Source organism: Cupressus sempervirens, chromosome 2 (assembly GCF_028749045.1).
Source record: "Cupressus sempervirens isolate cs-2001-9-10 chromosome 2, ASM2874904v1, whole genome shotgun sequence".
In the NCBI taxonomy this organism is placed as follows: domain Eukaryota; kingdom Viridiplantae; phylum Streptophyta; class Pinopsida; order Cupressales; family Cupressaceae; genus Cupressus; species Cupressus sempervirens.
This window is the reverse complement of record NC_143119.1, coordinates 781155582-781177008: the sequence shown is the minus strand read 5'-3', so window position 1 is coordinate 781177008 and position 21427 is coordinate 781155582. Positions and strand designations below refer to the sequence as shown.

Here is a 21427-nt window from a genome sequence, read left to right as displayed (position 1 = left end):
TTGAAGTTTCTTTCTATGATGGAAGACTTGAGACTAATGTTTTATTGGATTAGATCTCTAAGATGGATAAGTACTTTGAGTATGAAGGTACTTTTGATAACAAAAAGGTCAAGATAGCAATCACAAGTTGAAGGGTCATGCTTCACTTTGGTGGGATCATTTGCAAACTAAAAGATGAAAGCAAGGAAAAGAAAAGGTCAAGAAATGGAAGAAAATGGTTGGAAAGATGAAGAAGAATTTTCTCTTTGTAGATTACCAAGTCAAATTGTTGAGAAAAATGCAAAATTTAAGACAAACGGACATGACTATGAAGGAATATACTCAGGAATTCTAAAAGTTGGATATCAGATTTGGACATGTAGATGATGAAGTTGAGAAAGTGGCCAGATATTGTAATGCTTTGCAAATATCTATTCAAGATGAGATCAGCTTGTAGACACTTAAAATTGTCCTAAACACTATATTAATTGATTTAATATCTCCCTTGACACTATAATTAATTATTAATTATTTAATTATATTTATCATGTTCCTCTACTTATTTAATTAAATAGGTTCATTTACCTAATGTATTTAAATTTAATCTAAATACTCACCCTCTAATGTATTAAATTCATTTAATGCATAGTGCTCTGTAAATCCCCTTTTGAATAAATTCTAATTTGTTTAATTTCCCCCACTCTATTAGATTCTTTAATCCTATGATTAAGTTAAATCTTATTTAATTTAATCCTAACCCATCCTAAAACCTAGTCTACACCCATCACTCTCATCCTTCTAAGCCTACCCATTAGTAAATCCTACTTAATTATTCTAAACACCTTTCTAAATACTTGTTAGCTCCTAAGTGTTTACATAACTCAAAATCCAATAAAGCTTTCATTTCATTATTTTATTCACATCTCTTACACATTTGTCCCCCTTTCCTTTCTCCAAGGTTTCTCACACATGTGTGAGCAGACCCTAAGCCATCACTTTCACTAAAAAGGCTTGTGTTGACCTTTGCATGGCTTGTCCCCTTAGTCCATGTGTCTCCCTTATGGCACCTATGTGGATGCCACATAGATGCCACCTCCCCAAGGCCTCTCTCAAACCTATAACTAGAGCTCTTGTCTCAAGCAATTTTCATCTCCTTCATTTGCATTGTTATCATGCTAGTATAGAGTTAGAAATTTCTTAGTAATTTTCATATTTGCTACTAACCCTATGGTAGATGTTAGATTTCTTGCATTTATGTTTGCATTTCATGATAGATTACTATTGCTAGTTTTCTTCATTGCATTTCCATTTCACATCCTAGAATCCTTTGAGATTGGCTCACTCATATCCATTTCTTGAAGCTATTCTATGCTCATTTGGTCTATATTCACATACTCCATTTTGTATTTGCATTACACTGGGATTCAATAGTTGTGTTTGGGAGAGCACATCCACATCCCTCTAATTTAAAGCACACCAACAAGGCCTCTTATGAGCGCCCTTGTTGAGCCATTTTGAGGTTGCGTGGGGGCTTTTTCTTTTTAGTTGTATAGTTTTAAAACTCAAGTCTAATGTTTAGCTGTATTTTTTTTGTTTTGAAACCTTGATATGCACATGTACAACTAACGTTTGCTTGTTTACGCATGCTCCCAACAAGTTAGGTTTTCATGCATACACAACTATGTTAAGATGGATAGTGTGGAAGAAGCATATTAGTATGCTTTGAAGGCTGAAGAAATATTGAAATAGAAACATGATCAAAGACAGAGAGGGAGAGGTGGTAAATTTCAAAGAAATAAAGGCAAAACCTATGGAAAAAATAGTAGATCTAAAGTGCAAGAGAAAGGAAAAACTGGTTGGAAAGATAACAATGCTGGTAACAGAGGTAACTAGACTAGAGGTAGCTATGTTGGTTACTCTAAGAATAGTAATAATGGTAAAAGGGATAAAAGGTCTTGGTTTAAAGGTGCTTGTTATAACTATGGTGAAGAAGGACATAGAGATTTTAAATGTACTAATTATGGTAAAAGGTTGAAGGAAGTGGTAGAAATGTTTTGTCTTGTAAAAAAGTTACTTAAACACCTAATGAACATGAGAATGGTGAGAATGTAATGATAAGAAGGGTCTTGTGGAATCAAAAATCTAATGAAGGACATATTTTGAGGGGAAGTATGTTCAAAACTAGATGTAAAATTGATGGAAGATGTTGCAAAGTGATAATTGATAATGGTGGTTCAGACAATCTGGCTTTTGAGGAACTACTAAACAAGTTGAAGTTGCAGTTTCTTAGATTCAAGATGAACATAAATTGCTAGTAAGTGGACAATGCCTTGTAAATTTAAAATTGGGAATTACTATGATGAAGTCTTGTGTGATATTATGCCTATGGATTATTGTTACATTTTGTTGGCTAGACCCTAGCAATATGATAGACAAGCATTACATGATGGTAGATTGAATCAGTATACCATTTAGACAAATGGAAAGAAGCATATTTTGTTAACTTTGATTGAGAAACTTGATGAGAAATGTTGTATTATAGTAAGAGGTTTTTTGGTGGATGAAAATTAATTTTTTAAAGATATGAAGGAACAAAATATATGCCTTGCCTTGATTCCTAGAAAGATTGAAAAACAATATAAACTTGAACATGCACATGGGATAAAATCCTTGTTAGATGGATTTTAAGATGTCATTTCTAAGGATGTACCTGATGGATTTCCTCCTATGAGAAGTATTATTCACTATATGGATTTGATCCCTAGAGCTAACTTACCAAATAAAGCACTGCATAGACTAACCCCTGCAGAGAATGTTGAATTAAATAGACAAGTGCAAGAATTGCTTGAGAGAGGTTTGATCAGAGAAAGTTTGAGTCCTTGTGTAGTAAAGTTTGAGTCCTTGTGTAGTACCTATTGTATTGGCCCCTAAAAAAAATGGAGAATGGAGAATGTGTGCCGATTCCAACTATAAACAAGATTACAATAAAATATAGGTCTTCTTTGCCTAAGATTGATGACATCATGGATTGTTTGAGTGGAGCTAGATACATTACCAAAATTGATTTGAAAAGTGGCTATCATCGTATCAGAATCAGAGAAGGAGATGAATGGAAATTTTCTTGTAAGACTAGTGAAGACTTGTATGAATGGTTGGTTATGCCTTTTGGTTTGACTAATGCACCTAACACTTTCATGAGATTAATGAACAAATTTTTGAAGAAATTCTTGGGAAAATTTGCGATTATTTACCTTGATGACATATTGATTTTTAGTAAGACTAAAGAGGAACATCTTGAGCATATTATACAAGTGTTGTAGAGGTTGAAAGAGGAAAAGTTACTAATTAACTTGAAGAAATATTATATTATGAAAGAGGAGCTAGTATATCTTGGCTTCATGATTTTAGCTGAAGATTTGAAGATGGATCCTAAGAAGGTAAAAGCTATATTGGAATGACCTACACCTGAGATTATTGGAGAAGTTAGATCATTTCATGGGTTGGCAAGTTTTAACTAAAAAATTATCAAAAATTTTAGTTCCATATGTAATGCTATGATAGAGACTATGATAGGAGATAAAAAGGATTTTAAGTGGACATAAGGAGAAATAAGAGTTTTGAAACATTGAAACAAAAGGTTATAGAGTTACCTACATTTTCTTTGCCTGATTTCACTAAAGTTTTTCAAGTAGACTGTGATGGCAGTGGGAATGCAATTGGAGCTATTTTGAGTCAAGAAGGAAGATCTATAGCTTTCTGTAGTGAGAAATTGAATGATGCTAACAAGAAATACTCAGTTTATGAACATGAATTATAAATATTGTCAGGCTTTGAAGAAGTGGAGAAATTATTTGATGCCTAAGGAATTCATCTTGTTTCCAGATCATAAAGCCTTGTAATTAATTGGAAAAACTAAATTAGAGACATATGAAGTGGGTAGAATATTTGTAGAATTTCACCTTTGTGTTGAAACATTGGAGTGGGTAATCAAACAAAGTTGTTGATGCTTTGAGTAGAAGGATTTTTGTAATAGAAATGAAGGTTGAAGTGCTTGGTTTTGATGATTTGAAGGCTTTGTATGAAACTAACCTTGATTTTGCAAAACCTTGGAAAGCTTGTAAGTGTCATTTGATAGCTGAATAGGATAAGTGGTTTGACTATTTCATTCAAGATGACATGTTGTTCAAAGGAATTCAACTTTGCATACTTAAAGGATCTATGAGAAGTAACATCATTAAAGAGAAGCATGGTGGTGGACTTGTTAGACGTTTTGGAATTGATAAGACATTAAAGTTGATTGTTGAAAGATATTATTGGCCTTAGATGTATAAGGATGTTCAAAAATTTGTGAGAGGTTGTGGAGTTTGTCAAGTAGCTAAAGGAACTAGTCAGAATCTGGGATTGTATTTTCCTTTGTCTATTCCTAATAGACCTTGGGAAGATGTAAGCATGGATTTTGTACTTGAATTGCCTAAAAAACAAAGAGGCTTTGATTCTATCTTTGTGGTGGTAATTTTTTTTCTAAAATGAGACATTTCATACCTTACAAGAAAACATATGATGCAATGCATTTATCAAAACTATTTTTCAAAGAGATAGTGAGGTTGCATGGATTGCCAAAGACTATTGTTTCAAATAGAGATACTAGTTCACTAGATACTTTTGAAAGAAACTTTGGAAGAAATTGAGTACTGAGCTTAATTTTAGTTCTCCATTTCATCCTCAAACTAATGGGAAAACTGAAGTTGTAAATAGAAGTTTGGGTAATTTGTTGAGATGCTTGGTTGGAAGTAAGCCTATAAATTGGGACTTGGTCTTGACACAAGTTGAATTCATGTACAACGAGTTTTTGAATAGAAGTACTAAGAAGATACCTTTTGAGATCATAAATGGATTGCACCCTAGAGGAACTATAGAACTAAGAAATTTGAGTAAGGGAGAAAATAGTAGTGTTGATGTTAAAGACTTTGTGAGTTTCATAAAGGATTTGCATGATGATGTAAGAGATACTTTGCAGGACAATAATCAGGAATATGAATAGTGAGTTGATCATAGGAGAAGACAAAAACCTTTCAATGAAGGTGATCATGTAATGGTTCATTTGAAGAAAAATAGATTTCTGGGACATACAAAAAATTGAAGATGAAGAAGTTTAGGCCTTATAAAATTCTGAGAAAGTGTGATAGTGAAAATTCTTTTGAAGTTGAGTTGCCAGAAGATCTAGACATTTCATCCATATTCAACATTTCTGATATCTTTGAGTACCATGAGCTAGAAAGTGAGTTAAGTGATATCCAAATTATCCAAGGAAGAAGGAGGAGGGCATTGAACAAATCTTGAACACTAGAATAAGAAGAAGCACCAGAGGAAAGGATTATATGGAATACCTTGTTCAGTGGAAAGGAAAGCCAATTGAAGATAGTTCATGGATATCATAGAATGTACTAGATCTTTATGATTCAAGTCAGAACACTCTTGACTCTTGATTTGGGAATCAATCCTCTTCTTACCCCAAGTGTCTGATGCAAGAACATCTTGGGTTAACAAGAAATCATGTGTCAACAAAAGATATTTCTCTTTCTATGCCATTCTATTGTTTAGGAAGAAATCATTGTTGCTTTTGATTTTAGGTTGTGTGGAGTTCACATCATGTCGATGAACTATCCTAGATCCTTGTCCTAAGTGCACGCATTCTGATGTTTCATAATTTGAGTTTTGTGTCATTCTTTGGAGTCTCTATTTCCTACAGTTTTCATCCAGTAAGGCATGTTGTTTCTATTGGCGTAGTTTCCTATAATGAGGTAGCATCTTGAACAGTTGGCAGCTAACTCTTAACTCTTGTGTGGACCTATCCTTTAGTGTGTGCGATCTTATGTTGTTCATTTCTTGGGTTTTTCTTTAATCTTCCAAGAATGGACCTATAATGTAATTAAATGTTTGACTAGCTGACTTGGGGGGGGTGTGTGGTGGGGGTGAATCAATAATGTCTAGTTAACTCATAGTCCCTTCAAATATTTCATCACCATCAAAACAACAAATTTAATACAACCAATCACTCAATATGATATACCCAACATAAAACTTATCTCATACATCAACTTCTTTCCAAATTGTTATCAAATCGTTCCTTCCATTACCGATTGTCAATAAATTTCCAACTATTACCTAGTGATAACTCAGTTATTACCAAGTTGCAATAAATTGTAAAAAACATGTATATCAACTTGCAACACAAATCACATTCACACAATTTTGACACAAATATTAAATGTGGGAACTCTATTAACAGAAAAACCACCTGGGAACAACAACCCAAAAATTTCATTCTTCTGAAGTTGTATCTATTAGGAGACTACCTTTGTTAAAGTGATATTGTTAGAGGATTTCACCAAAAGATCATCTAGACCTTGTCACTCCCTATCTAGGACCAAAAAGAGTGGCCTGATTTAAAGGACTTACAAACACCACTAATCAATGTTACCATATAGGATTTCATAGAATTGCTAGGTCCACTCAATACTTCCAAGATTTTTTTCTACAATGGTTAAACTGTAAACAATGTAAAGTGATCTATTAAATACAACAACTACCTTTGCATGATCAAATCTTAGATCTTTCTTTTTCTTTGTCTTTTATTCACTCGGTTGATTCTGTCTTCCACAAACTCCTTTGTTGTCCTCCTTAAATAGATTTCTCAATGCTTCCGGATCCTTCCATCTTTTTTCTCTTAATCGAAATCATAGATCTTAGGTTTACACTTGAATTCCTTTATACAACAAATTTAGACACATAGAAAATATAACTTCACATAGAACATTGTGTCCATACTTATCCTTCTTCAAGTTCCTTTGTCAAATCCTTCTTGATTTTTCTCCATCGTTGATCTTGCAACAAACTTTGACTCTTGCAATAGCCAAACTTCCCAAATTTCTATTAAAAGTCAGTCTTAGATTACATTTACTTGGGCAACATATAACTCAAGTAATACTGACTTGCTTGGGCAACACTATGTTCTTCATTCCTCTTTGCAATTGTTTAGGCAATACTGTAAGCACTCGGTAAATACAGTCTCCCTTCACTAACCTTGTGACCTAGATAATCTTGTGATCTTCGACACATTACAATAGAACAATCAAAGCAATATTTCATAATCATTGTCCATCTCATTCAAGTACCCATTGAATACCTTACATATTAACTTTGACTTCATCATACTTTCCTCAAATCCTCTTCATCAATAAAATGATATGGTACTTTTTAAAGTTAGCATAATGTCCATCCAATTAAGACTTTGACATCAATGACAATATAACAATTGATATGACTCTTTTACATACATTCATAACATCATCAATTACAATATCAGTTGAGGCTAACAACAAGAATGTAGTACTGAGAGTTAGATCTTTATAGATAGAAGATAGAAGATGTGAGTTTGGACTCTGAATAGTAATTTTTATTCTATATAATGCTGCAACCTGATAGGCCTCATAGTTGGGCATGTTGTTGTTTTATATACGAAGTTAAATAATTACACCTATTGGATTGTTGCATATAGCCTTGTGTTTCATGTTGATTCTTGGAGTAAGCTTTCGTGTGTAACTATTAGAAATGGTAGCTTGGGTTTTTCTCCCTAAGATACCTCAACCTTGTGCCAATGCCTTAGAATACTTTCTATTGGTTAATGTTTACTAGTATTAGTCTTTCACCTATGTTTCGTGTTTGTTTGAGAAAAAATGCCATAGCAAACTCCTAGGACCTTGTTAGACCTTCTACTATTGCAAAAGATTGAGGTGTTCAAGGCCCAATAAAATTGTTTCCAACCCTCTTGATATAAAAGGTTTAACATTGGCCTCATCATCTAGGTTTGGAGATTCCAATTGAATCCTAGTGCTTCCCCTACATGGGTGAAAAAAAATGTTTCTATTTGAGAATGAGACCTCTTCATACTCATTCAATGAATATCACTTTAAATTTATTTATGTCTCATCAAGGTTGAGCCTTTCGATGCTTAACAAATTGTACAAGTATTGATCTATTCATGTTTTGCATTATTAAAATGCAAAGATAAATGAGGAGAATAAATAAAAGAGGCAAGGGACTATTTTATTGGCACACCCTGTTTCTGTCTAAGCCAACAAATGTGTTGAACATGAAGTTAAAGAACTTTTCCTCTTGTTTGGTTTAATTGTGTCCCTCGTTTGTCTAATAAACCCTCTGACTTGGTCCAACCTAGTTGTTGTGAAACCCTAGACCTTTAAAAAAGTATGTACACAATCAAAATCCATAAAACTATTTTGCACTATGTTGCCCAATAAATGCTTGCTAACTCCCCTCGCTTGACAAACGATCTATAAACATGTCCCCTAGTAAATATCTAATAACTCCCATTGCATTAATCCACACACACTCCTCACATTTATTCAATTCAACTAGAAAAGAAATCACTTTACAAAAGCGCCCCTACCATTCTAAGGGTATAGTTCTCGAAGACCCTTTTGATAAGTGTTCTTATTGGTAGAATCTTGGTTAGATTTTGACAATTGCTTCTTTCTTTTTTTTGCTCTTTCAAGTATTTAGACATACATTTAAAAACATAGATAACTTTTACTATTATTTTGATACTTCGATTCTTTATAATTAAAATAAATGCATTAAATTCTTTTAAATAGAAAGCAATTGCAATATACCATCTAAAATGCATTTAATTAGGTTGAAAGGCATTATACAAACAGCAACGTCTAACTAGTATATCTTACAAATAGCAACGTCTAACTAGTATATCTTGTCAAGGGCACTCTTGGTTTTAGTTTTGCTGGATAGCCGGTACCTTGTACAAACTATCCATACTGAGGTCTTGTGTGAGGACCCCCTTGACCCAGCTCCTCTTCTTGTATATCTCTAACAAGAGAAGAAATCATCATACAAAACAAGCAAATTGGCTTTTGTCAGATGGTCGATTGGTTGTTGTCACATGGTCGTCTTCCTTCTCCCAATTTCTCTGTAAAGACCCGCTCAGCATTATGAGTGGAGATCATTTTCTATAAGATTTGGCAATTCCATTCTTGAGATGCCACCAAGTCAGCAAATACAAGATTTGTTTCTTTAAGCCAAACTCTTGCTGTATCCGCTAATAATCTTCTCAGTCTGATCTAATCTCATATGTTTGTGGCCTAAATTATATCGCAACAATGGCGACACCGGCCGTATCATTTCCATTGACGTTGCTTGTGAGATTTGGAGGTATAACTGTGGCGTTGCTGGTGCTCATTTGGGTGATGCACTTCCGCGGAGGACTGGCCTTGATCTCCGAGGACAAGAATCTAATTTTTAATGTAAGTCTTCTAACTTCTGCATTGCTTTTGTGATTATGAAAATATGTTTTCTGTGTACCTTAGATTTTTTGTGGATTTTCTCTTTGTACTTTGTGTGGTTCGGCTCTTGCAAATTTGGCATCTCAGATGACCGAGGCTCCTCATATGGTTCACAGGGTGCACAATGAGGGTCAGAGGGGTTTACTTTACATTTACCCTTCATATTTTGTTAGTGGTTATTTGGCTGCTCCATCGGGATCAGAGGAAGCCCATCAGCAAGGTGGATTCTTTTCCTTTGGATATTGTTCATGTTATGTGCCCTGGCTTTTTACTTTATGATGAAGCCAACTATGGTTTAGCAAATCAGTCGCTCGAAGGTACCAAAGGAAAGGAATATGCACTGTTTTTGGTCATTCTAGGCCAGGGACACCAATTTGGTATATGCCACCCTGGGGGGGGTTTGTTTTTCTATTTGGTGTATGATGCCCCTTACAAGATCTAAACGAGACTTATTGCTTAATTCAAGTAATGGGTCCTACAGGAAAAGCCAAATTGTTTGACAAACTTAAAATGTTATGCAAGTGATTTCACAAGATCCTTGAAACAACACATTGCAAAGAGCGCTTTGGAAAAACCTTGCATGTTGTTCAAACTTTGATCTCCTGTGTTTCGAGGTCATGGCCACAAGGAGAACTTTCAGAACCCCAAAACATTGACAGACTTAAATTATTATATAGATGATTTCAGAAGATTCTTGAAGCAAGACACTGCGAAACATCATTTGAAAAGAAAAACGTAGATATTGTTCAAATTTTGAGCTCCTGGCGTTGGAGCTAATGTTCAAGCTCATTATTGAACTGAAGATGGTCAGTCCATCTACGTTCGACTATTTTATCAGCCATCAGGACAAGTCCCACGTGCTCAAACAGAACTGGACTAAATTATTCCTTATTGCACACCCTATATTACTGCTATTCCAAATCTTTCATGAATAAATGGTTTCCATCCACCCAACGGTTCAACCCTTAAGGAGACAACATGAAAGCTTCTGCATTTTTTAAGTCCTGACCCATCAAAGCTAAGTTAATGATCCTCAGTGGCAGGGAAACCCTGTTGATGAACCTTAAAACCTTTCCGTGCAGCTTACCAGCCGATTTCAAAATGTAGCACTTTTTACATTACTGCTATTCTAGTTTCATGAGCATATGGTTTCCTTCTTCCCAACGGTTCAACCCTTAAAGGAACAATGTGAAAGCTTAAGCATTCTTTAAGACCCAACCCATGAAATCACATTTACGGTCCTCACTGGCAGTGAGACCCTATGGATGAATCATAAATCCTTACTTGCAGTTTGCCAACCTATTACAAAATGTGGCAGTTTTACAGGACCCAAGGCCACTCACCAGGTCAGTCTCACTGTCTTCTTAATACTGAATTTTTATATGCTCAGAGCTGCACGAGACCTGGCTCCATTTGTGCCAAGTCCCACATTCATCCAAGTCCCACATTCATACACTGCATCAGATCCAGACGAGGTGCTCCTAGCACGTCATTTGGTGGACTCACTCAAGCTTGAGGTGCTCGGTTTTGTTCATCTTTATCTTTTCATTTTGCTAATAAATATGAGATTCTCCTTATCTAATTGCTAGGATGTATCTGTTCCCACATACTATGGTATGCTCTACATTGTTTTGGCAAGTACAAACAATATCATTTGAAGTCATATTTATGCAAGACATTCCTCTCCATATTTAAAAAAATGAATAATTGTCTCTTGAGATATGACCTTTCAACTCTTGATGCATGAAAATGTAAGAGCTGTGGACTCTTGCATATTTGCAGATGCCCAGACATCCTTCATATCTCAAGGTTTCAAAAGGCCTTAAGTATATGACAACTATTTGGATATATAAAACATTGAAGTACCAATAAGGACTCAATCAACCATACTTATATCAGCTATTTGAAGCTGATTACAAAGCTGACCATAATGACCTATTTGCTAAAAAATAATCAGATTGACAAAGTTTCATGCTTGCTGTAAAGTGACAGTTTAAACAAAACCAAGGTGGGACAACTTTTAAGGCATCTCTCTCGGAAATTATAGGGCCAGTAGCAGATGTGTATATTTGCTTCTAAATAATCTAAGTTGCCGGTTCGCGGTTCGGTTCCGGGTTCGGGTTCGAGAACCGGTTCGCTGGTTCGACAAAATTTTGAAAAGGGGTTTGGGTTCGTTTGGGTTCGTTAGTACAAAAACATGTAAAAAAATATTTTTTTTTTTTAAATATATATATACGAAGCATGAGTTAGAATTAGAATGTAGCATAGTAGCATAAACACATTTGAACAACAAAAAACTTTAAAACAGCATAAACAATATAGTAGCAAACCACAGCGATCATTGGAACCCCTAGCGACTAGATCTCTTCCATTTCATTTAAAAAATTCATAACTATATCTGATTAGTTTATGCAGATCAATAGTAAGTTTTAATAAAAAAATTTCTTTTCATAAATTTATTTACCAAACTCTTATTATGATTAACATAATCGATTGAACGTGGTTAAAAACTAATTAGATCTAGCTTGCAGAAGGTAAATCCCTTTGACTAGCTGAATATTCTTCAATCTCTTTGGGCACAATCTCCCAAGCACTGATCAACAACAGTAAACTGGAAAAAGACCATTCATGGAGGCCTTTGGATAACACAGTCTGACGTCCTAGATTCAATATTCTTTAATACAATTTTTAATATACCTAGAGGAGAAATAATCAGCCAAACAGTGATAGACAATGTGGTAAGTAGCTGCCCCACCTGACCATATTCATGTGACCATAACTTTCTTCTGCAGGGCAACATTTCCCAATAAAACGTTGTTTATTGTTTAGTGTTTGAAAAATTCATATTGCTACTCAAATAGGCCCTGAAATTCCTCGAAATTGGTCATGGTGGTTGCCACATGTTGAGCATCTTCTCTTGTGAGTGTCTCAAATTTAGTAGCATTTTGATTCAAATAGAAAGTGTTTTACAGCTAGGGATTACTCAACACTAAAAAACTATGGCATTGTAATGCCTATCAACCCAGACCCAAGATGTATCAACATAAATTAAATTAAAACATGCTGTAATGTGGAAAATTTATATGTGGTTCTCCTGGGTTCGAACCCTGGTCCGAAATTTTATATGTGGTTCTCTTGGGTTCGAACCCTGGTTCGATTCAGATCGAACCAGGCCTCCAAATACGAACCCAGGTCGAACCGGACCAGAACCACGAACCAGTTCGAACCGGTACGTGGTCCGGAGGGGGGGGGGAGGTACCCGTGCAACTTAGTAAATAATTGTATTTGCCGCTTCATTTGTATGGCTTCTTCTGAAAATTTGATTTGTAATTTGATGAGAGCTTGACTAAAGATGTAGGATTTTGACAATGAAGCATTGATGTGTTTTAATGTTCATTTCAAGGTGAACTGGGGGAGAAAGGAGCAGAGGAATTGTCCATATACATGATTTTTAATTCTCTTATAGCTGTAATTTCACCAATCGGATAACAAAGAGTAAAAGTTATTTCTTGCCATCATTATAATTTGTCACAGGAATTATGAGAGGCATAGGAGTAAGAACAGTGTGTTCAGATGACAAACAATTAGCACCCTGAGCACTGCTGAGTCGTTGCTCCTTTTAAGAGGTGGTGATTTGGTAGGTTCAGGTCAGCCAATTTGGGTCTTAACAATATGAGATTTTGGATTCCACTTGTAAGTTTATTACAGTGACATTTCATATCACACTCAATGATCCATCATCAGGATAAGAGGGAAATGTGAGTTGGTTTGCAGACTCAGCACCATAAATGGGCTGCAATGGCAGGAAAGTGAGGCTGCCACAAAAACATCTGAAGAAGGCCAAGTCTGCAATCCACTTCCATTGCTTCTTGAGAAGCTTTGCTTGAAGCAAATTTCCCTCCCATGAAGGGTACCAATTGTAGGAATGAATCTTCCGCAATCCATGAAGACAGAAGATGACAACAAGAGCTTTTGGATTCAACTTTATATGACTACTTTTTTTTGCATCGGCATTTTGGCTCACCAATGATGGGTTGCAAGCTTAGCTTTATAGAAAGGTTGCAATGGCAAGAAAGTTAGGCTATCACAACAATGTTCTAAAAAGACCAAGTCTTCAAATCTGATCAGTAAGTTCTATAGTTAGCTTCTCAAGAAGCATTTTTCCTTGAAACAAATTTTCCTCTCAAAGGGTGTCTGTTGTAGGAATGACTTTTCCAGAAGCCTTGAAGATAACAATAAGAGCTTTTAGATTCAATTAAGTTTTTGGCTTCTAAATTTCAGTTCACATTTGATAATCCATCATTAGGATGAGAAGTGAAATGATCCCTTTCTTGTCATTGCAATTTATCTATGGAGATAAGTTCCCAATCCAACTTATTTTCACTCCTTATCTTGATGATGGATGACCACATGTGATCCAAAATGTTGATATACACAATTGAATCTGAAAGTTCTTATTTTCATCTTAATGGGCTATAGAAAAGTCATTTCAACTTTTCACAACCTTGATGAGATGGAATCTGTTTTAGAACAAAGTTTTTCGGGAGGATGAGGATAAAACCTGCTAAGCAGATTGCAGGCTTTTGATTCCCAAAGTGTTGTTATGACAACCTCACTTTCCTGCCATTGCAACCTATTTATGGAACTAGGTTTGCAATTCCATTCGACTCCTCATCTTGATGAAGGATCGCTGAGTGTGATCTAAAGTGTTAATGCCAAAAACTTATGTAGTTGAGTCCAAAAGCTCATATTTTTATCTTCTCGGACTGGAAATTTCATTCCTACAATTTGGGTCTTGTTACTCAATATAAATATTATGACTGAAAAGAATTCCTCATTTGAGTTCTAGTTTGGCTTGGAGAAGCTTGCAAAATTGGAATAAGGGAGTTTCCAGCTTAACACAGAAGCTTCTAGCAAGAGGACATAATTTGAAATGCTTCCTAATGTTAGGCTTCCCATTATTATTAGTTAGGTTTATATAGCAGTGTTTCTATCTACTCTATTTTGTTTTGTTATAGTTTGCCTTATGTGATGTTGTCACCCATTGAGTTGAGTTTAAAGTTGATTCCTCTCTCTGTAACCTTTGAAGGTAGAATAAGGTGCAATTTCATGCTTAAACTAATTTTTTACAGTGAGCCAATGCAGCAATATTGTATGTCATGGTTTGGCTTTGTATTGCATTGCTTTTATAAGTCTAACCATGTTAAGTGTGGCTTTAGGCATAATTTGCCAAGGAATTAATATATGCCTATAAACAGTTGAGATTCTCTTTCTTGCTAATTGGTTTGTTTTAATGGCAGCCTTTTAAGGGTATTCAAATGTCAGTTGGCAAATTGGAATTGACTTGCTCGAGAGATCTCATGTTTCTATTTCCTTTGAGAGCAGTCCAATTAAACATGGATTTCAGCTAGTTTAGTAGGCAATGGATATACATTTTAATCAAAGTTGCATGGAAGTTGGAAAGGAGTGAGTTGAATAGATTATATTCTCTTTTAATGAGGGTTTGGTTAGTCTGATGTTGTATATCGAAATCCACCATTATAGTTAAACAAGTATGATCTATATACATGAGCTATTCTGTCTATAACTGTAATATCCCCAATTTGTAATAAATTATTTAATTAGGCTAATTAAGTGGTCCAAAAAATCAAATAATATCACAAGGGCTTATTTAACTAATTGATTTAATTAATAAAGGGGCCCACTCTTTATTGTATTATGTCATAACTTGTCGGCCTATTGGCATTTTTGTAATCCTTTTATAAGTCTAGCTTGTAGGTTGTTTAAGGCATGCGATTTGGATTATTTTATTGTATGCAAATTCTTGTTGGAGTTCTATGTTCGCCATTTCGGAAGTGAGAGATCTTCCTTACTTGGCTCTTGTGGTTTCGGTGGGTATCAATCCTCACCCTATTCCGTCCTCTATACTACTTGTTTGGATCTGGCAAGTCCGAGTGCTATATTTGTTTGCAACGTAATATTGAGAATTGTCTACAATTTACTACATCTCTATATGTGGCTTACTTTTAGTATCTAGTGAATATCTGGCATCAAGTGATTAATAGTTGTCTTCAATTAGTTGAATCTCACATAAATATCTTCCTTCCTCGTGGCCTTTGCCTCCCTTTCTGTCTCCTTCAGATTCCTCACACACGATCTTAGGTTCCCTCTGGCGCGGCCTTGGCCACCTTCTGCACGGCTCCCTCGGGCTTTTTCCATCGAGTGGTATCCCTCAAGTGGTTTCCCTTAGGCACTTCTCCTTCGAGTGGTTTCCATCAAGTACTTACTCTCAGGGGTGTTGTCGGGAACATTATAGTGGTATCAGAGCTAGTGATCTTGCTAGCCTATCAAGTATTGAGTTCAAATTATGGTGTCAAGTGATGCATTGGTTGAGACATTGAAGAAAATCAAGCAAGATTGGCTGATTGGTGGATGGGAGAGAGACATATCTCTGAAGGATTATATAGAATTGTGAATGAAATATCCGTCATCTCAGTGCAATAAAGTCTTCAACAATGGTCTAAAGCCGGAGATTGATAAGTGGCTACAGGATGAAGTCATGCAAGCACAAGAGGAAAATGAAGAGTCACATGTGGATTCTCAAGAATCTATTGATATGCCTACAGGTGGAAAGCACCTGAAATTTAAAGATGACAAAAATGGTGAAGAAGATGCCTGTACTAATTTCATCAAACCAACACTCGTGGATCAACTCGATGAAAATTTGGTCCCTATTGGTGATCCTCAAAAGGAGCAAGCTCTAGCGCAATTGTTCAAATTCATGGAGATGCTATAGATGATTCCTTGCAAGAGAAACCACAATTGGTTGAATATGGAGTTTATCCTTTGGTTGTGCCCGTCTTCAAGGCACAGGCACAAAGGTTTTGTTTGTTGTCAAGGTGATGTGTCTGTCACCAAAGCTATGTCCATCTTCTGCGTCATGTCCATCGCCAAGGTTGTGTGTCTGTCACCATTATTGTGTTTGTTGTTGTGTCCATCGTCATCGCCACAGTTATGTCCATTGTCGTTGATGTATCCATGTCTATCACCATCATTGTGTCTGTTGCGTGTTTGTTGTTGTGTCTATGACCGAGTCTGTGTCTGTCACAGTCATTGTGTCCATCACCATCACCATGTTAGTCACCAAGTCTTTATCCGTCGTTGAGTCTGTGTTTGTCCCTGTAGTTATGTCTGTCAAAATGTCTGTTGCCGAATCTGTGTCTATCATTGTCATTGTGTTTGTCGCTGAGTTTGTGTCCATCACCGTCGTCATGTCCATCATCATCATGATGTTTGTGGTTGTCGCTATCAAGGTTGTGTCTGTCACCGTCATTGTGTCCATTGTTGTCATCATCATTATAGTTGTAGTTGTGCTCATCGTCGTCATAGTTATCTCTGTTGCCATTGTGTGTTTGTTATTATCGCTATGTCCACCGGAGTGGCTACTTCCGTCGTCATGTACGTTATTGAGGAAATGTTTGTTATCGAGGCTCGGTTCACCATCGAAGTTTTGTGTGCCGCTGAAGCTCTATTCGTAGCTGAAATTATGTCTATCGTTGAGGTTCCTTCTTTCGTTGAGGTACTCTCCATTGAGGCTCTCTCCTCTCTCTACTGAGGTACTCATGGTCGGGGTTCCCTTTGCCGAGTTACTCTCTGTCAAGGTTCCCTTCACTAAGATACTCTTCATTGAGGCACCCTTTGCCGCTCTTGTTGCCAAGGTACTTACGGCTGAGGACCCCTTCACTAACCTACTCTCCACCGAGGCTCCCTTTGTCGAGGCTAATTGACTGTACGACTTGTCTACTGTACCGTCATCAAGTCTCTCTCTCTCTCTCTCTCTATTGAGGCTACCTTCAATGAGGTGCTCATGGTTGCGACTCCATTCTATGAGCTACTCACGATTGAGGCTCCCTTCGTTGAGTTACTCTTTCTTGAGGCTTTGTCCATCGGGGATATTCTACAGGATTTATCCAAAGGGCATTTGCCAGTCAGGAATATAATAGGGGTCACTCTGGTTGTGTCAGTGATTAAGTTTGTGCCAGCATCAACATTTGTGCCTATGTCCATACCCAAAGAGATTTCTAAACATGACAATGTAAAGGATTTCATTGATTGTCGTCATTGGCATCATAGTGAAGAGTACAACAAAGTTAATATTAGAGCAGCGCAACTGAAGTTGGATGATTGTGTGTTGCAACAGACGTTTGATGTCAACTCACATTCTCTACTTGTGCGTTTGATTTGGGATCTAGGAATTGATGGTGTGGATTGGATAGCGAATTGCCTGAGGACAAGCAATCTTTGGGTGGCAAGGATTTGTAATATCCCCAATTTTTAATAAAATATTTAATTAGTTTAATTAATTAAGTGGTCATAAAAATCAAATAATATCACAAGGACGTATTAATTAATTGATTTAATTAATAAAGGGACTCACTCTTTATTTTATTTTTTCATAACTTGTTGACCTATTGGCATTTTTGTAATCTTTCGGGAAGCTTCCTTGAAGCCCTTTATAAGGCTAGCTTGTAGGTTGTTTAAGGCATGCGATTTGGATTATTTTATTGTATGTGAATTCTTGTTGGAGTTTTGTGTTGTTTGCCATTTTGGAAGTGAGAGATCTTCCCTACTTGGCTCTTGCAGTTTCAGTGGGTATCAAGCCTCACCCTATTCCATTCTCTATACTACTTGTTTGGATTTGGCAAGTCCGAGTGCCATCTTTGTCTACAATATAATATTGAGAATTGTCTACAGTTTATTAAATCTCTGTATGTGGCTTACATTTGGTATCTAGTGAATATCTGGTATCAAGTGATTCATAGTTGTCTTAAATTAGTTGAATCTCACATTAATATCTTCCTTCCCCGTGACCTTTACCTCCCTTTCCGTCTCCTTCAGGTTCCCCTCACACAGCCTCAGGTTCCCTTTGATACGGCATCAGGTTCTCTCCAGCACCACATCAGGTTCCCTCCTGCGTGGCTCCCTCGGGTGGTTTCCCTCAGGCACTTCCCCTTGGGTGGTCTCCCTCGGGTGGTTTCCCTTGGGCACTTTTTCCTTCAGGTACTTACTTTCAGGTGTGTCGTCGGGAACATTGCAATAACCTCCTGAAAATTGAGTCTGATACTAGTTTATACAAGCCTACTATGTCAAAGTTAGAAATATTGTCGTATACTTTTATTGTTCTATGGTTGACTACTAATAATGATGCTAATGATAAGTCTCTAATATGTGGTGGAAGTCCTCCGCTGGATACGTGATCTATCCTGTCTATACCCTTTTGAAAACTGAGTCTAATACGTGAGCTATTCTGTCCATAACTTCCTGAAAGTTGAGTTCGATACTAATTTATCTCTACCAGCTCAAAACTAGAACTGTTGTCCTATCATGTTATTGTTCTATGGTTGACTAATAATAATGATACCAGTAATAAGTATCTAATATGTGTGGTAGAAACCCCCAACTTGATGCATTATACAAATCATGGGGCAAGGGTGGGATCTCAGTTTCTGATTAAATAGGGGCCTTGTTTCTTGTGGCTATTAGTTCTATCTATCAGCACTGAAATAGTTTGCCTCCAACATTTGGACTTGTAGGCACAACACATCATTTTTGTGCAGCTTACTCTTTCTATTTTGGTAAATGCTTGTCTTATGAGGTTCTATTTTCAATTATTGTTATTTATCTGTTTTGTTTTAGTATTGAATGAAAGCATTGTTGTCATTGCTTTTGCATTACAATAAAGCTGACAGTGTCAATGTTTATAGTTGGTAACATACGCTCTTTTTCACTTCTCCCATTCATACAATCGGTGTTTAGATGGTTATTAGCGTCTTTACTTGTTTTGGAGTAGCTCTATATCCTGCCTGGGTCACCTCCATTGGAGAGGGTGATTTATTGCTCTGTTTGCTTCAATTCACATGTTATCTTGTAGATCTCATGGAATCTTTTAGTCATCTATTTCTCTAACTCTAAGTGGATCTTTAAATTTTGAAGTCTCCATTTAGTTGCTTCTAGTACGCCTTTGCTAAACAGTAAGATTCTTATCCAACAAACAGTAAAATGTGGGATTCACTATGGATGTGCCAAACTCAAGAGAGGTTAGGATGATACACTCTGATTTTGTTTTATCTTTCTAGAATTCGTACTATATCGTGATCAATGCTGTCATACTGTTTTCTCTGGAAAAATCTTTCTCCATAGATTTAGGATAACGAAGGTCACAATATATTGTGGAATGTTGTTTTGTGGTTGATGCTTATCATAATTGAACAAGGCGATGATAAATTCATTGTTTTCTGTAGGTTCATCCAACACTGATGCTCATTGGATTCATACTGCTTAGTGGAGAAGGTAGGTTGTGATCATTCTATTATATCCTTTCATTTCCATAGCTTAATCCAAAATCAACATTGAGAACTTTTGCATTTGGATTATGAAGCATTTTTATGCAGAAGAAAAATGTTGCTTTGCCAGTTAATTTGTTTCTGCATAATGAGATTCAACAGTTTAAGGTTGGGGGCAGTGATGGAGAGCTTTAGTCACCACCTTGACATTTATCGTGTTGTCTCTATATTCAGGCATACTAGCATACAAGACAGTTTCAGGAACCAAAAGTTATAAGAAGGCTGTGCATCTTGTTCTGCAAGCCGTTGCACTTGTCATGGCCATTATAGGAATTTGGGCAGCTTACAAATTTCATATTGATAAAGGAATTGACAATTTTTACAGTTTGCATTCATGGCTTGGCGTAGTTTGTGTTGTATTGTTTGCTATACAGGTATGTGAACATTTCAAATGCTTGTGAGTTTCTACTTATTTTAAAACTATTCAGAATGACTGATATTGTGCTTGTGATGGTCCCATATGTTTTCCTACTAAGTTTGTTTATATCTGCATTATCTTTTGCAGTGGACAGTTGGCTTTGCTACATTTTGGTACCCAGGTGGCAGTAGAAATGCAAGAGCTACGTTGTTGCCATGGCATGCATTTCTCGGGCTTTACATTTATGGATTAGCTGTGGCAACTGCTGAAACAGGGCTCTTAGAGAAGCTGACTTTTCTGCAAGGAAGTAATACAATTGCTAGATACTCATCAGAGGCTATATTGGTAAATTGTTTAGGACTAGTACTGGCCCTGCTCAGTGGCGGTGTAATTCTATCCACAATTTCACCAACAAATGGTAAGCATGATGTCTTGAAGCAAGGTGATTTGTTGAGGACAATGGATAGATTGCCTGGGCACACAAGTTAGGCAATCAGGAAATAATATAGATAAATATTTCTTGTATATGGTACCATTACTAATCTTAGTAACTTTTCCATATTCCAGTGAGTTAAAAAATGAATCAGTTCAATAGGTTTGAAGTTGAGATATATGGCTTGCACGGGCTCTTACACCTCTATATTTTGAAAGGAACTTTTGGGAACTGTCTGCAAGTAATTAATTGACATTTTGGATTATATCGCATGATCTATCATTATTATGTCTTGTAATATTTCAGATCATATATTATGGTTCAGCACTAAAATAAATCTTGATGATGCATCATGGAATGCAAAAAGGATATAGATCACAAATTTAGACAGCTTTTTATTTTAAAGTTTAAATGTGGCATTGTTCTTGCCACCAAGGTTCAAACACCATTCAAATGTTGTTGGTATGATGGGGATGAGGTCCCCTCTTCATGAGACCTCCCTTCAGCCTTATTAGCTCCTTCTGTATCAATGGGGTAAAGGTTGGGATTAATAGGTCTCTACTATTCGTGAAATGGTTTAGCATCCAGCAATAGCATAATTAACCGTTAAAAGAGGTCTTTGTTTGTTTACCTTAGCTCATCATATTACCAAGAATTATTTTATAATGCGTTCAGCAATTATACCCGTATTCTTTAGTTGGACTTCTTAGCAATTTCAACTATTTTTAGGTTTATATTTTGTGCCTAGGTTAACAGCTTGTTTACTGCTTTCATTCTTCTTGCCAGTGTAGACTATTTTAGGTTTATATTTTGTGCATAGGTTTAGGCTTCTATGTTGATTTCATTTATTAGTTGACCTCTATGTTTGCAGCAATCTACA

The 21427-nt window shown here is 36.2% G+C and overlaps 1 protein-coding gene across 2 annotated transcripts; it reads left to right on the top strand.

Moving 5' to 3' along the window:
- Positions 1-8759: 8759 nt before the first annotated feature.
- CYB-1 (cytochrome B561-1) lies at positions 8760-20812 on the top strand. Of its 2 annotated transcripts, XM_089815601.1 has the most exons (5): positions 8822-9314; positions 9470-9573; positions 19655-19703; positions 19931-20130; positions 20262-20812. In XM_089815601.1, exons 2-5 carry the CDS (start codon positions 9478-9480, stop codon positions 20601-20603), a joined length of 687 nt encoding a protein of 228 aa, XP_089671727.1. In that variant the 5' UTR covers positions 8822-9314; positions 9470-9477; the 3' UTR covers positions 20604-20812. The 2 variants fall into 2 exon arrangements, with proteins under 2 accessions (XP_089671726.1, XP_089671727.1); XM_089815600.1 differs by lacking the exon at positions 9470-9573 and having other exon boundaries at positions 8760-9314.
- Positions 20813-21427: the final 615 nt, after the last annotated feature.